Source organism: Oryctolagus cuniculus, chromosome 7 (assembly GCF_964237555.1).
Source record: "Oryctolagus cuniculus chromosome 7, mOryCun1.1, whole genome shotgun sequence".
In the NCBI taxonomy this organism is placed as follows: Eukaryota; Metazoa; Chordata; class Mammalia; order Lagomorpha; family Leporidae; genus Oryctolagus; species Oryctolagus cuniculus.
The window spans coordinates 61,798,308-61,815,593 of record NC_091438.1 but is presented as its reverse complement, the minus strand read 5'-3'; the positions used below and the strand labels follow the sequence as shown (position 1 = coordinate 61,815,593).

General features: G+C 39.5%; 1 protein-coding gene across 1 annotated transcript in view; it reads left to right on the top strand.

Moving 5' to 3' along the window:
- The window catches only part of EEIG2 (EEIG family member 2), a 79,125-nt gene extending 62,344 nt beyond the window's left edge, over positions 1–16,781 (top strand). The window contains exons 7-11 of the mRNA XM_002715816.5: positions 1,544–1,639; positions 1,772–1,961; positions 2,076–2,203; positions 2,920–2,989; positions 12,203–16,781. Coding sequence (XP_002715862.3) covers positions 1,544–1,639; positions 1,772–1,961; positions 2,076–2,203; positions 2,920–2,989; positions 12,203–12,245 — 527 coding nt within the window. The 3' untranslated portion in view covers positions 12,246–16,781. The remainder of the gene's footprint in view (positions 1–1,543; positions 1,640–1,771; positions 1,962–2,075; positions 2,204–2,919; positions 2,990–12,202) is intronic.
- The last annotated feature ends 505 nt before the right edge of the window (positions 16,782–17,286 follow it).

Here is a 17,286-nt window from a genome sequence, read left to right as displayed (position 1 = left end):
TTTGTATTATAACTACTTACTTCTGCCTTATTTATATATTTTGTCTTATGTATTTTTCACCTGCTATACTTTGTACAGTATCGGGCACCTAACTTGGTGTGAGAGCTTAATAAATATTTATTGAATGAATACACTTTTTGAAAACCAGAAGATAAAGGGGTGAGTTAAGATCTGATCCAAAGCAGGAGTAAAGAATTAAGTCTATTTAATTCTTGATATGAACCAATTCTCTGATATCAGATTTTTGTTGGGGTGTGAACCTTGGATTTGGGACCAGATGTTTGGGATACGTAGGGTCTATCTGAAAATGAGAAACCTTGCAGAAGGGCCAGACCACTCCAGGAGCTTACTTGTTTGGCAGCATTTATTGTTCAAATGCACTCAATAGCATTCCTAGAACTACTGCTGTAACAGCTGTATTACTCAGTTGCTTTCCTTTTGCTTCTGAGTTAAAAATGGTTCTAGCTTCCAAATATTTCACCCTAATGAAAATGATCACACTTCTGTATTCTTTGGAAGGGCCCTAATTCTGGACACATGTAACTGCATCTAAACCATGCAGTTGATTAGAGAACTACCATAAATGCCATGGCACTAATTTTTGGTACATTTACACTGAATATTAGTCAATTTCTTAAGAACTTTTACTCTCAGTGCTACATTCCATGCTGAGTTGATTTAAGCCACAGATATTGCCCAAATTATAGGTTACCATTAGCAACACTAGCATTAAAGTAATTCATGGAGCTTTTGTTGTAATGCAGTATGTAAAGCTGCCACCTGTGATGCTTGGCATCCCATGTAAGCACCAGTTCAAGTCCCAGCTGCTGCACTTCAGATCCAGTTCCCTGCTAATGCTCCTGGGAAAGTAGTGGAAGATGACCCAGGGGCTTGGGCACCTGCCACCTCATGTGGGAGAACCAGTGGAATTCCAGGTTTTGGCCTGGCCTAGCCCCAGCTGTTGAGGCCATTTAGGGAGTGGATCAGCAGATGTCTCTCCCTCTGTTTTTGTAACTCTGCCTGTCAAATAAATGTTTTTTTAAAAATTTAAAGTAATAAAGTGCTTTTTAGTTTACTGCTGTGATAGATTTTTGAGAAAACAGGATTTCTTCAAAAACCATACTAAAACCTGGCAATTTTATTATAACATAATAATTATACTAAATAAAAAATGCAGGGCATTTTTTGAAGCTATTTGGGGAGTTAAATCAGCAGATGGAAGATCTCTCTCTCTCTTTCTCTCTGTAACTCTGCCTTTCAAATAAATAAATAAATCTTAAAAAAATACTAAAACCCAATTCATTTTTTAAAGAAATATTGAACATAAAAACTGTAATAGTTTTAAGAGAAAAGTGCTGTTAAGTGTTATAAAAAATACTGCAGTTCCTCAGTGAACAATCTGTTGTACTTAAAAGATCTATCACTTTGTATCTTATTTTTCTTGAAAATGAACTTGACAGTTTATAAAAGCCGCAGATTAAAATGCAAATTGACCATTAACTTGTTGGCAGTAATAGTAACATCATGGTGTGACATATTGCAGATCTTTCAGCAAAGAGTACCTCTGTTCCAGATGAACTCGGTGCCTGTGGACATTCTAGAACATCAAGCTATGCAAGCCAGCAGTCAAAAGTATCAGGTAGAGGCTAACATTGAAGTTGAATTCTTTATTGTTCCAAAAGGACTAGGAACTGCTATGGTGTGGGAGAAAGATGTTAAGTTGCAGGGGATTTGATTTCAGTATTATATCCAAAGTGGTTTTCTCCTACAGGGTATAGTTCATGTCACTCCCGGTCATCTAGTTTCTCAGAGCTGTGCCACAGGAGAAATACCTCGGTGGGAAGTACATCAACAGGAATTGAAAGTATTCTAGAGCCATGTGATGAGATTGAGCCAAAAGTAGCTGAACCCAATCTTGATACAACTGATAAAGAAGATACAGCTTCAGAAAAACTTAACAGGTATCCTTTTATTTTAAAGGATAAATTTAAATTAAACACACACACACAAAAAAAAAAAAACCTTTGTTTTCATAACATAATAAAAAGGTGGAAAAAATTTAATTCTTTCCAAAGATGCCCAGTGAAACAAGATTCTGTGGAATCTCAGCTGAAGCGAGTTGATGACACCAGAGTGGATGCCGATGATATTGTGGAGAAAATACTACAGAGTCAAGACTTCAGCCTGGATTCCAGTGCAGAAGGTGTGTAGATAACTATTAAGTGAAAATTCCTATAATCCAGGTGGTCAGCGGTAAAGAGGCAGCTGCTTATTTGTAAAATCATTTTATGCCCATAAAAATCTCAAGGTAAAAAAAATTCTCCAGATAACTTGTAGCTTATTTGTTTCTGAGAATAAATATTCCATTTGGAAAAACAGAAAACTTCAGTTAGAAGAGATCAATTTTAAAGAAAACTTTTATTATCTTTCTTAATAATGGCTCTCTCTTCGCTGTGTCTGCATCTGTTGTAAACGCTACAAGTCACTGTTACAAATTGGAGGGTTGGAGTGGTGGTCTTGGAACAATGGTAAAAATGGAATCCTTCATTCCCTCTTTAGCTCTTTCCCCAGAATTGAAAATTTATATGCCACCAATTTGAAAGGTGTAATTATTCTTTCCAGAGTAAACATAGAGTACTTAACAGTGGACCTAGTCTCATTATGTAACTTGTTATAAAGAGAAATAATTAAACCTTACTTGTTTTGCAAATTTGTAGGAAGAGCTGTCCTTGTTACTCAGTTAGAAGAAAGAACTTTCGGGGAGTTGAAGGGAAATAACTGCTATAAAACATGTATTTCATTTTAATTTTGAAGTTTTTTATTTCTTTAACAAGCTGTGTAAAATATGAATTACAATATGAATATTATATGATAATTACTAATTACACCTATAACAAACATTTTAAATGTGTGTTGCAGAAGAAGGACTGAGGTTGTTTGTGGGTCCTGGGGGAAGTACAACCTTTGGCAGTCATCATCTTCCAAATAGGTACGTAGTCCAATCAGTATCTTATTGAAATATATACTAACTTAAGAACAATGCTCATGAGTAGAGGATGAATATTTCACTTTTTTAGTAGACTGGTGCTAGATAATACAAATACTAGTAGTTACTAAGAGAAGAGTTGAGGTTCAGTTTTCCTCATTCGGGGTATCTATCTTTTTTTAAAATTTAATTAATTTATTTGATAAGCAAAGGAATAGAAAGTGAGGCAGAAAGGCAAAGAGAGAACAAGCTCCCATCTGCTGGTTCATGGCCCAAATTCCTGTGATGGCCAGAGCTGAGCTAAAGCCAAAGCCAGAACCCAGGAACCCAGTCCAGGTCTCCTACATGAATGGCAGTAACCCAATCACTTGAGCCATCACTACCGCCTCTCAGGATTTGCACTAGCTGGAAGCTGGAATCAGGTGAGCATTGAATCCAGGCACTCTGATAGAGGGTGCAGGCATCTTACCTGCTAGGCCAAACACCTGTCCTGGCTATCTATCTTTGCATTATATTTTGCAAGTTAATTTCCTTAGGTATATTTTTAGAATATATCATTAAAGGGCCAGTTAGAGCATTGAGTAACTTGCAAAATAAGAAGGACATTTAGAAAAATGTTCTTAGTCTTTATTTTAGAAATACCAAAACAAAATTACATTTTCAGCCACTTATCTGTTGTGAACATTTAAACAGCCACTCAGTGACATAAACTGATACTAACCTTTCTTGTACCCTCCTTTACCTATCCCATAGACTTTAACATCCATACTAAGAAAAGTTCTGAAAACCAAACATCATTTGATACTTATTCAGATTCCGATGAAGACAGCTTGCCCCTCTGGTTCTCAGAACTGTATCAAATGGTAGTGAGTCCAGATGCTGAGAACACCTTGGGAATTATGGTCACTTCCTGGCTTGCCCACTGCCTGGTTTCTGCCTTTCTGTGTTCTCCTGATAGTTACTCTTTCTACACATGATTCACGTACAGTCCCTACACAACCACTGAATAAGGCAGAGTTGAAGAGATTGGAGCCCCTTGGACTAAGACAGTTATATTATTCTCATGCCCAAAGCCTGAAAGAATTTTTCAATCATTTCTCCTACCAACAGTCATTTTAAGGAGTCCCTCCTATATGTAGAATCCTGCAAGGTCCAAAAGATACAACAGTAGAGTCTAACAGCAAACACCTAACATCAGCTAACTACAGTCAGATATGATAAGTAGCTAAGAGGAGGAGATACAAAAATGCTATGAGGGAGTAATTTGAAAAGGGGTCTGTAGATGTGGCACAGTTTAGAGCTTTCATTAACTGTCATTGACTCCTCTGCTTACTAAGTTCAGTTGACTGTTTATTGAACCAACTTGTAGACAGAGATGCAAGCAGGAAGGATCCAGCTCTGCCCTCAGCTAGCACATGGAGTTGGCAAATGGAGGCTATGAGCCAAGCTGACCCACTCTTTGTAACGTTTCCTTGGAACACGACAGTGCCTGCTTATTTTTGTTGCCTGTGGCTGCTTTCACTCTACAGAGTTGAGTAATCCAGCAGAGACCGTATGACCCACACAGTCTAATTATTTACTGTTTGATCCTTTCTAGCAGATGAGATAGACAAAGAATTGTAATAATATGGGAAGTGCTGCAATACAGAGAAGTACAGAGAAATCTGAGACAAGAGAGGTGAGACCAGACTCAGCCAAAGAAAACTGCCTGGAATAGTGGACACTTAGAGAGCCTTTGGGAGATTGAAAGATGAGTGGGAACTTGCCAGGCGAGTATGGGAAAGATAAGTAGAATGTATAGGTATAATAATTAAAACATAATTATATAGTAATAAACATTAATCATAGGTAATTTTCAGCATTTGTTGCTGATGGAGCAGGCACACATATTTATTTTATTCATGTCTTACAGTATCTCTTTGAATGCTTACAACATAATTAATCTTTTTTAAATGGAAACAAAAATACAAAGAAGCAGAGATAATTTGTTCAAAGCCTCAAAACTAGTAAGTGGGGCAGGCATTTAGCACAGCAGTTAATATACCACTTGGGATGTGTACATCACAAATGGGAGTCCCTGGTTTGAGTCCTGACTATGCTGCTTCCAGTCCAGCTTTCTGCTGATGCATCCTGGGAAGCAGCAGCTGGGGAGGGCATTGTGGTGCAGCCAGTTAAGCTACTGCTTAGGATGCCTGATCCATACTGGAGTGCCGATTCTGTTCACATCCAGCTCCATGCTATTGCATCTAGGAAGCAGTAGACGATGGCTCAAGTATTTGCGTTCCCGCCACCTATGTGGAAGACTGGAATAGAGTTCCCCGCTCCTGGCTTCAGCCTGGCCCAGCCCTGGCCATTGCAGCCATTTGTGGAGGGAACTAGCAAATGGAAGATCTCTCTTTCTCTCTCTCCCTCTCCTCCCTCCCTCTGTGTGTTACTCTGCTTTTCAAATAAGTAAATCTTTTTTAATCCAAGTACTTGGGACCTTGATACCCACCTGAAAGACCCAGCTGTGAATTCCAGACTCCTGGCTTCAGCCTGACTCAGCTCTACCTGTTGTATGGGCATTTGGGGGATGAACCAGCAGTTGGAAGATCTCTCTCTGTCTATCTCTATCTCTCTGCCTTCTGAGTAAAATAAAAATATATAAATGAATACATTTTTAAATAGAAACAAAGATATAAAGAAGTACCGATCATTTGACCCAAGCCTTAGAACTAGTAAAGGGAAGGGGGTAAGGAGAGTGTGCATTTGGTACAGTATTGAAGATGCCACTTGGGCATCTCCATATCACTCCGTATCACTGTGCCTGGTTTATATCCCAGCTGTTCTGCCTCCAGTCCAGATTCCTGCTAGTGTACATCCTGGGAGGCAGAATATGATGGCTCAAGTGCACCAGCAGCAACAGTAAACCCTCTGCCACCCACATAGGAGACCCAGATCAAGTTCCAGGCTCCCAGATTGAACTTTGCACAGTCCCAGCATTTGTGGGCATCTGAAAAGTAAAGTAGCAATGGAAAATTAATCACTCTCTCTTTTTGTCTGTCTCCCTTCTTTTCAAATAAATAAACAAAATTTCAATAAAATAAAGCTAGAACACCTACCAGTATTAAAAAGAAAAAACTAGTAACTGGTAAAACCAAGATTCAAACTCATATCTCCTTGAGTTCAAAGCCCATTGTTCTTAACCACCGTACTTTACTGGCTTTTGAATAATGTAACCTACTTAGACAGTTGCCAATAAATAGATTGTCTGCGAAAAGAGACAAGTGCAGGGGAGTTTGGGGATATGAAGTTGGCAGGTGTCTTGGGGCCAGGTTCTAAAAGGCCTTTGTTGCCATAACATATTATTTTACTTATGTGTTCAATGGGAAGCCATTGGCCATGACCTCATTTGTCCAGTGGGAAGCTGCCATTTATTCTTACCAGGATGTGACCTATCATACTGGCATTTTAGACAAGTAACTAGCCATGATTTTGAAGGGTAAATGAGAACAAGAGACCAGTGACAGAGAACCTGGAAGGAAAGTAATGTCTGTGAGGACAATGATAGGAGTGGTGGACAGAACATGGGTTTTGGAGTTCAAGAGTCTTAGATTCACATCCTAGCCAGACCACTTTTGGGGCCTGGGTGAATCAGTCACTTCCATGGGACTTTAGTTCCTCTGTTGGAAAGTGGGAATAATCATGCTTGTCCTTTGGGGTTGTTCTAAAGGGCAGATGACATAATATACTCGGTAAGTCCTGGATATTATCAATTTGAATAGAAGAACAGCAAATATATATATGTGTGTGTGTATTTATATATATATATATACATATATATATGTGTGTGTGTGTGTGTGTGTGTGTGTATATATATATATATATATATAATTCCAACCAAAGGGAATTTGGATGGTGAATGATAAAAACCAGGCTGTTTGAGGTCAAATCCAGCTCTTCTGTTTATCGATGTCATTCGCCTCTGTAAACCTTGTTTCCTGACCTGTAAGGCAAAAGTGATAAATTACCTCACTCAGGATCTTTGTGCAGACTCAATTACATAATTTCTGTAAAAGTGTTTTTTCAAAAGCACTTAGGTAAAGTCCACAGTATCTGGCACACAGAAGGCTGCTCACCATTAGTGTGTTATTCAAGGGAAAGAAAGATGATTTCTAGCTGAGAGATCATCTGGAACCTAGGATGTAAAGGCATATTGGCTCCCACCCACTTTAAATGAATGTTGGAATGATCACCTGGTCCATGAAAGCCTAAACAGGTCATTAGAGGTTGACATGGTTATTAATATTGGTGCTACAGGGAGACTGGGGAATGTCAGAGATAATGTCTCCTACTGCAAAGAGAACGAGCCATGGTGTAGACAGATGTGGGCTTCATCCCTGTCTTGGCTTAGTGACCTGGCTTAGTCAGCTCCACCCATGATCGTGGCAGATGGCATCTTTTATCTAGCTACCAAAAAAGAAAATTGCATCACTGAGGTTAACAACACAGGCTTACTTGGGTTCAGTGTCAGGCTCTACCACTTACAGCTAAGCATCTTTGGTGTCTTCCCTCTGCCTCAGTATCTTCTCTGTAAAATAGTAGTGTTAATGGAGGTACTTCATAAGATTTATAAGGTTTTTGAATTAAATAGGGCAAGGAGCCAGCATTGTGCAGTGTCAGGTAGCAGACATCTGTACAGATAAAGAAATGGGTATGGTGATGACTGTAAACAGTAAGGCTCTTCCCTGATGCCACACCCACCCCAGCTCTCCTGACCCCTTGGGATGCTTCAGGGCAGGGGTGGAATGCTTCTCACCCACAGATCTAAAGCCAGGTGTCATCTGAAAGACACCGCGCTGCTTCACAGGCTTTAGGACTTTCATCCTGCCAGACCAAGGGGCAGCAAAGGGAGGATGCTGGTTTCATTCCATTATAACATAGGCCCAGGTCCAAGTGCACCAGCAGCAACAGTAAACCCTCTGCCAAGGAGGCCAATGCTTAGCTTAAATAGCCTATCTGGGAATTTACTCACAATGCTTGCAAATTTTAATTCTTTTGGTAAACTTCATATTTCGTTAATAGAAGTCAGTTGGTTCAGGCATATTAGGATAATGGCTAAGCTGCTGTAACAAACACCCAAAAATACACTGGGCAGGTTGATGAGAAAAATGTGCCCCAGACGGCGAGTCACTGACCCAGGTGCCCTCCATTTGTTACTTCACCATCCTGATACCCTGCACTGTCAAAGTTGGATTGCCCCCAGTCCAGGGCAAGCAGTTTCCCTTTAAACAAGCAGCATAGAAGTTGGCACACCTCTTCCATTCATTTGTCATAGAAGAAAGCTTAAATATTTGGCCACACCTAAGAGCATCTTCAAAAAGTTCATGGAAAAATGTATAATTTGAAAAGGCTGTATATGCATGGATTTTAAAATTTTTTTGCACTAAAATCAACTTATTTTTAATTCCATTCCCCATTATCTTTGAAAACCTTTGCCTCTTCTCCACGGTGAGCGGTGGCTGCTCCTCCCTTAGCGTCCCCAAGCCCTTTCTAACGCAAGTCTTAAACACCCCGGAGGCGGTGGCCCACCGGGCCCCACTGCTATCCTGGAGCTGGGACTGGTGCGCACGACTTAGACACCCACAGGCGCTGGATACCTGTTCATCATTGCCTTACAGTGTGTACCAGATGGTTAAGTACTAACAAAAGGGAATAAAAATACCTCACGCCACAGTCCAGCTTGTGGAAGTTTTAAGGCAAAACAAAACAAAAAAAATCTAGAAATTATCTTTAACCATATCTTTTTAAAAAAAACATTTATGTATTTACTTGAAAGTCAGTTACACAGAGAGAGAAGGAGAGGCAGAGAGAGAGAGAAGTCTTTGATCCACTGGTTCGCTCTCCAGTTGGCCACAACAGCCAGAGCTGTGCTGATCCGAAGCCAGGAGCCTAGTGTTTCCTGCAGGTCTTCCCACATGGTGTAGGGTTCCAAGGACTTGGGCCATCTTCTACTGCTTTCCCAGGCCATAGCAGAGAGCTGGATCAGAAGTGGAACAGCTAGGACTCGAACCGGCGCCCATGTGGGATGCCTGCATTGCAGGCATCAGCTTTACCCACTATGCCACAGTGCCAGCCCCGCCATTATCTTTTCTGAAGTATGAGAGTTTAAGAATTGTGGTCCTACCCAAGCAGCTTGTACCCATTTAATACCATAAAGAAGGGGGGAATAGATTTAAAGGGACAACTGACAGTCTCTTAAACCTCCTTCAGGCTTCTTTCTCTAAATCTGCATTATGCAAGAATAATTTGCAACACTACCACATGTGAAGACAATTGTGTGTTGACTTAAAAAAAATGCTCAGGCTTTCTAGAAAGGTACATTAAGACACCCCAGGCAGGCATTTGGTATGACAATTCAGATGCCACTTGGGACTCCCTCATCCCATGTCAGAATGCCTGAGTTAAAGTCCTGGGTCCACTACTGCTTCCAGCTTCCTGCTAATGCACATCCTGGCAGGCAGTAGGTGATGGCTTAACCCATGCAAGAGACCCGGATTGAGTTCCTGGCTCCTGGCACAGGCCTAACTGCTGTTGTAGGCATTTGGGGAATAAATCAGTGAATGGGAGATCCATCTCTCTCTCTCTCCCTCCTTCTCCTCTCTCTCCTCCTCTCCCTCTCTCTTCTCCTCCCTCTCCATCTGTGTGTATATGTGTGTATCTGTATTTTAAATAAATAACTAAATCATCTTTTTTAAAGAAGACACCAGACATCTGTTAGAACTGAAGACTGTGATCATTAACTCAGTACAAGACCTGATGCACTGCCAGTGTCAGCACAAGGGAACTTCAGAATGTTCTTAGGGACAAAGAATTTTACAAAGAGAAAGAAACGAAATGAAACAAAAACATCCTTAAAAAATGGAAAGAAACAAGTTTATTTTTGTGTAAAAATTTTTTTTAATTTTAACTTTTAATTAGTTTTTAACATCTATTATGATTTATAGACACAATTCTAAGAACATAATGATCTTCCCTTCCTCCTTCCTTCCATCTCCCTTTTTCTCTCTCCTTTTTTTTTTATTTTTGGTTTGTAAGATAACACATTTTAAATTTACATTCCAGTAAAAAGCCTTAATATTTCACTGAATAAAAAGTTTAACAAGTGAAAAAAACCCTGGTTTAGAGGGAATGTAGACAATAGGTATAAACAATAATTGCATGGAAAGATGACCATTTCACCCATATACAGTAAATTTTAAGATAATCACAGATCATTAAAACTATAGTCATATAGCGTTCTTCACCATTGATTTGACAAAGTTATAAAACAGAGTTTTACAAACTATATTTGCAGCAATACTGATACATAGACATTTCTTCTGTTTGTTTTTTAAATTTTAGCTCCCACGTAAGGGAGAACATGCGGTATTTGTATTTCTGGGTCTGGCTTATTTCACTCAACATGATGCCCTCCAGTTGTATCTAATTTACTGCAAATGGGAGCATTTCATTCTTCTTTATAGCTGAATAATATCCCATTGTGTATTTATAACATATTTTTATCCATTCATCTGATGATGGACACCTTGGTTGGTTCCTTTTTTTTTTTTTTTTTTTTTTTTTGACAGGCAGAGTGGACAGTGAGAGAGAAAGACAGAGAGAAAGGTCTTCCTTTTGCTGTTGGTTCACCCTCCAATGGTTGCTGCAGCCGGCGCACCGCGCTGATCCGATGGCAGGAGCCAGGTACTTCTCCTGGTCTCCCATGGAGTGCAGGGCCCAAGTACTTGGGCCATCCTCCAGTGCACTCCCTGGCCACAGCAGAGAGCTGGCCTGGAAGAAGGGCAACCGGGACAGAATCCGGCGCCCCAACCAGGACTAGAACCCGGTGTGCTGGCGCCGCAAGGCGGAGGATTAGCCTAGTGAGCCGTGGCGCCGGCTTGGTTCCAAATTTTAGCTACTGTGAACAGTGCTGCTATAAAACATGGTGGTGCAGGTATCTCTTTGATACATTGAGTCCAAGTCTTTTGGGTATATACACAGAAGCGGGGTTGCTGGGTCATATGGCAAGTCTATTTCTAGCTTTTTAAGAGATCTCCACACTGTTTTCCACAGTGGCTGTACTAATTTACATTCCCACCAACAGTGTGTAAGTGTTCCCCTTTGTCCATGTCCTCGCCAGCGTTTGTTACTCTGTATTTTAGATTTTAGCCATTCTGACAGGAGTGAGGTGACATCTGGTTGTGGTCTTGGTTTGAATTTCCCTGATGGCTAGTGATGCTGAACATTTTTTCATGTATTTGTTGGCCATTTATATTTTGTTTTGAGAAATGTCTATTGAAGTCTTTGCCCATTTCTCAACTGTATTGGTTGGTTTTTTGTTGTTGAGTTTTTTAAGTTGCTAATGTATTCTGGATATTAATCCTTTGTCAGATGGGTATTTTGCAAATATTTTTTCCCATTCTGTTGGTTGTCTCTTCAGTCTGTTGATGTTTCCTTTGCTGTGCAAAAGCTTCTGAGTTTGATATAATCTCATTTGTTTAATTTTGCTTTTGTTGCCTGTGTTTTGGGGGTCTTGTCCAAGAAGTTAACTCCTACACTAATGTCTTAGAGTGTTTCCCCTACATTTTATTCCAGCAGTTTCATAGTCTCAGGTCTTAAATTTAGGTCTTTGATCCATCTTGAGTTGAATTTTGTATATGGTGAGAGGCATGGATCTAATTTCATTTTTCTACATATTTACATCCAGCTTTGCAAGCCCCATTTGTTGAAGAAATTATCCTTATTCCTTTGTATGGTCTGAGCACTTTTGTCAAAAATCAGTTGGCTGTGTGTCTGGATTCATTTCTGGGCTCTCTATTGTGTTCCATTGACCTGTGATTTTTCTTGTTCAGGATCGCGTTAGCTGTTCTGGATCTTTTGTGATTCCATATGAATTTTAGAATTGCTTTTTCTAATTCTGTGAAGAATGTCATTAGTATTTTGATAGGGATTGCATTGAACCTATAGATGGCTTTAGGTAGTATAGACATTTTAGTGATATTGATTCTTCCCATCCATGAGCAAAGAATATCTTTCCATTTTGTATGTGTGTCTTTGATAATTTAAAATCCATGAGGAAGAAGGATCTTCAAATAGTTCATGGAAAAAATGCATATTATGTTGCTACTTAGAACCATTCTAAATACTGCAGCTGAAAATGTTGAAGTCTTTTTTTCCCCCTTGCTGTTGTTTTAGGGTAGGGTCTGGTGCTTATGAACAAGTTGTCATCAAACGCTAGAAGACAAGCTGATAAGCAGAAACTTCCCCCTGGATTTAAAGTGTGGGCAGTTGATGTGTCCAGCATTTTGTTCAAGCTGCTCAGAGAAAATGAACCTATGTAAATGAAGTTCATCTGTCAAGAGGAAAGCTGATGCTGATTTCTTCTTGGAGAGTGCCCACCAACCATCCTTTCCCTCCCACAAGCAGGGATCATCATCCGAATGTGAGTCTCCAGCGTGCCAGGGAGTGCACCGCTCCCGTGGTCCTGTACGTGCAGGTGAAAAGCCTGCTCTTGCTTTCAGAACATCCCAGTGAGGAAAACAGCACTTTGATGCATCTGCATTTATTATTCAGGTGTAAAATCTATGACAATGGTGCTCAACAGGTTTGGGCTCCATGTTTTCATTTCAGTTTTACATTTGAGAGACAATAGTGAATATAATTTAAAGCCTATAAATTCCATCAAGATAATTGTGCTCCTGTTAAGGAAATCTTACATATTATACTACCTACAAGTATTATAGTAAGTTTATTAACTCTTTTTGATTGATATAAAATGTGAGTGTTCATGCTTTGGGGAAATGTTATATTACAATTTAAACATGTAAAATGCTTAATAATCATTCTGAATATAATCATCATAAATCAAAATGGCAAATGTGTTTAAGTCAGAGATAAGTGAATGAACGTGACACATTATTATGCAGTATATGTTGTTGCTTATTGTTAATACAGGTGAGCTGCAGAGCCCCCACCAGCATATATGGTATAGGAGACTCAAAATAAGTGTACTGTTGACTGTTAGGCTACCATTAGGCATCCAAACAGAAGAGCTCTTTTAAATAACTGAACGTTAAGATATGAAGGTTTGAGAAATCAAAATTTTGAACCAGAGGGAAACGGTGAATGATGGAAACAGAGCAGCCTTTTCCGTGTAAATTCAGGCTTGTCTGAAAATGAAAACCACCCTGTCACGGTAGCGGGTAGAAGACAGGGACAGCTGCCTGATGCTCCTGATGCAGACCCAAGGTTCCATTCTGCGTGGCCAGGTGTCACTTGTATGTTTTCTCCCTTACAGTATCTGAGGTTGGTTGTTTTTGGGGGCACGAGTAGAATATAACATAGAATTTGTAAAATCACAGTATGTGGTCTAGATCCAGTTTAATAGCACAGCAGATAAACCTTAAGAGTTTTTCTGATCCAACACAACAGTTTCCACTTCTTGGAATCCCTTAGTCTTTAAAGAAAGATGGATTGTATAGAAATAGCATTTCCCAGTCTTTACTTCCAAAATCATGCCCAAGAATGACAATAATATTTCAGAATAGAATTACTTTGGTTGAAGTATTTTCATGTTGGCAAAATAAGGGAGAAATTATATTATTTTTAATATTCAAATATAAAGGTTTGGAGATTTTTGAATAGTTCCTGTTAGGACTTATTTTTTTTTAATATTTCAAGGATTGGATTGGATATTCTACATTAAAATCAAACACTATTTTTACAAGTAGATTCTGAAGTTTTTAAAATGACACTCTGTTTTAGAATATTTTGAATGTTAAAAGAGAATCATCTGGTCATTAGTTATACTTTTTATTTTTTAAGATTTATTTTGAAGAGGGCTGGCGCCGTGGCTCACTTGGTTAATCCTCCGCCTGCGGCACCAACATCCCCTATGGGCGCTGAGTTCTAGTCCCGGCTACTCCTCTTCCAGTCCAGCTCTCTGCTGTGGCCCGGGAAGGCAGTGGAGGATGGCCCAGGTGCTTGGGTTCCTGCACCTGCATGGGAGACCAGGAGGAAGCACCTGACTCCTGGCTTCGGCTTGGCGCAGTGCGCCGGCCATAGCAGCCATTTTGGGGGTGAACCGACGGAAGGAAGACCTTTCTCTCTGTCTCTCTCTCTCTCACTGTCTAACTCTGCCTGTCAAATTTACTTTGAAAAAATACATTGACCTGAACATTTTAGTCTAACCAAGGAAAAGTAGTAAAGACTTGTTCTCTTTCTTCAAGTAAAATTCATTATATATTATGGAAAGCATCAAAGAAAGTTTTTAATAGAAAGATGAAGGATTGTTTAAAGAAATATTTATTATGACTTTTTAAAGCATATTTTTCTATTTTCAAAATATTATTTCTTAGCTATATTTTTATTGACACTTCTGTACATGTGTTTGTGCTTTTAAAAATAATCAATGTAGATTATAAGTGGGGTCCATTGAGGACATTTGTCAGAAATACTAAAGGTGCTAGGATCAGGGCAGGACCCTTGTCCACCTGTCTCTCTCCTCCTTGGCTGTCCTTGGCCTGGTGACCTTTATGTAAGACTGACTCTCAGTATGCAGAATAGTACAGGATTCTTCAACTGTGAAGAGATTTTGAAAAGTATAAACTTCATGGCCTTATAATTTTAGCAGCTATCAATTAAATTTATTTTGTAGTAGTAAATATAATGAATATTTTACTGAATATCAACATTGATTAGAAAAAGAAAGAATTAATGGTAATGTCCTCTGAGGTCAGTGGAAGCTTGAATTCACTCTGCTCCACCCCTGTGAGCCTGCTTTGCCCTCAGATTTCAGCACAACCACTTCAAAGTATGCATTGAGAGCTGCCTATTCGTCTGCCTTACTTTCTAGTTTTTCTTTTTAGAGCTTGCATTGCTAATATTTTAACCCTGTGGCTATTGAAAAAATCTATTTATCAAATACCAAGTCCACTTTTGATTCCATTTTGAGTTTTGAAAATTTAGATTCTTAATAATTGGCTTTTTAAATGTTAAAGTCAAACTTACAATCACCTAGTCTTGGAGAATTTGTAGATGTATAAGACTTCTGATTCTCTCCTAGAGATAAAGGCTAATCATATTTCAAAGCTGTATATCTATGGAGAGATAAATTACAGTCTTATGTATCTTGTTTGGGAGAAGGCACAGGCCAGCCTGGAGACCAGCTCCCTGGGACTTGAGCTGGTAACTGAGGGGAATACAGGGGAGAGAAGGTACATTTTAATGGTTTACTCCCCTTGGTGATTTTGAAGTTCTCTGTGTTCAAACAAACTAATGTGGATTTGTGCTTATGATTTGAAAAAGTCTTGACCAAGAATCCCAAACTCCACCATCCCATTCCAGTGTAAAACTAGCAGAACAGGGGCAGGCATAATGGTGCAGTAGGTTAAGCCACTGCTTAGGATGCTCACATCTAGTGACCAAGTGCCAGTGTGAGTCCTGGCTGCTCTGCTTCCCGGCCAGCTGCCTGCTAATGTGCCTGGAAGGATAGCAGATGATGATCCAAATACTGGGGTCCCTGCTACCCGCCTGGCCCAGCTCTGGCTATTGTGAGCTTTTGGGGAGTGAACAGGGCAGATGGAAGATCTTGCTTGCACTCGCTCTCTGTCACTCTCTCTTTCATAGGAACAAATACATCTTTAAAAAAATCAGAGTAATATCTAAAATAGAGTCTTCTGTATATGCTTTTTTTGTACAAAACTATGGGCCACAGAGGTCAACCACTTAGCCCATTTGTGGCTAGAAAGAAAACAACCTCTGCTAACCACCAGTCAAAACATATCCAAATTCCAGGGGCAGTAAGTTTTAATAAAGCATGCAGGAGTAGTTTTAGGCTTTCAGATTTCCGTGCTGACTAGACCACTGTGTAAGCTCAAGCTGACAGTATTATTAAACATTTTATTGAAGTGTCACATCACACTTCTCTGAGACAGACAGGGCTCTTAGGTCTGGGGCAGGAGTGGGGGTGCATTTTATTTTCTTAATGCTCTTTAACTTGGCCAGTTCAGGAATTTTGCCTGCTCAGCTCTCTTGTTCTCTCCAATGGTACGTTTTGTGACTGTAATCAAGCACTGAAGATGAAATTGTGTTATGCCACTACTCATGTGTTGGCCTAGGTACTATGCATAATGTTCATAGCTGAGATGTTCAAGAACATGAAGTCTAAAATATACAGGATAGGATATACCTGCATTAAGCCAGATGTAAGACTGCTCTGGAAACAGAAGCCTTATTTTATTCCCTTGTATGTGCTTTCCATATGGTGTGTACACAGTATCTTTTAGATGGTTATGTGGGTGGTCTGCATAGCTACTCCCACATACCACGAAGCTGACAAAGCCGTTTACTCCACATAGTCATGTTTTCAGATGTTTATGTTTACCTTAGGTATATAACAAAAAGTTTCTCCTACTGGCAATACTCATTGACCAAATCCATGCAGGAGAAGACATTTAGAGTTCATACAAGTTGATGGTTTTTTTAAAATACATCTTATTTTAAGGATCACCTTCCTCATGTGTTTATTTGATCCTTTGGAAGTTGATACAGTGTGTGGTTAATCATGCAAATGTGTTTGTAAGATTTTATTGAAGTGATTCCATTAGTATTCTAATACTTGGAGAATGACCTTCATATTTATGTATTTCTTTGTTTCAAATGTACAATGATAAATCCTGGATTTTTTTTTACAAAAAGCAATTTTTAATTTGTAAAGTGTTAATAATAAAGGTGAATCTTACGTATGTTCAATAAAAACCATATATTAAAAGACTGCATTTTTTGTATGTTTTTAAACAATCAATTAAGGGGTAGGCCTTTGGCGTAGCAGTTAAGTCAGCACTTGGGACACATAATCCCACATCAGAGTACACGATTCGAGTTCCAGCTCCTCTGCTTCCAATCCAGCTTCCTGCTAACAGGTACCCTGGGAGGTAGCAGGTAATGAGTGGTTCAAGTACTCAGGTCCCTGCCACACACAGGGGAGATCCAGACTGAATTCCGAGCTCCTGGTTTCTGTTGCAGGCATTTAGGGGGTGAACTAGGGTTGAAAGGTCTCTCTCCATCTCTCTGTCTCTCTGCTTTTCCAATAAAATGAAAATAAATAAGCAGAAATTTTTAAAGAAATCAATTCGTTCAGAAAATTGTGTGAGACTAGGAAAGCAGAAGTGAGAAGACCACTACAACTTTTTCGCAGAGGGTTTCCTTTCATTAAGTTCCAGGTCATGAGAAAGGACTTCTCCTGGGAAGCCCTTGCAGCACTGGGGACACAGGTGTGA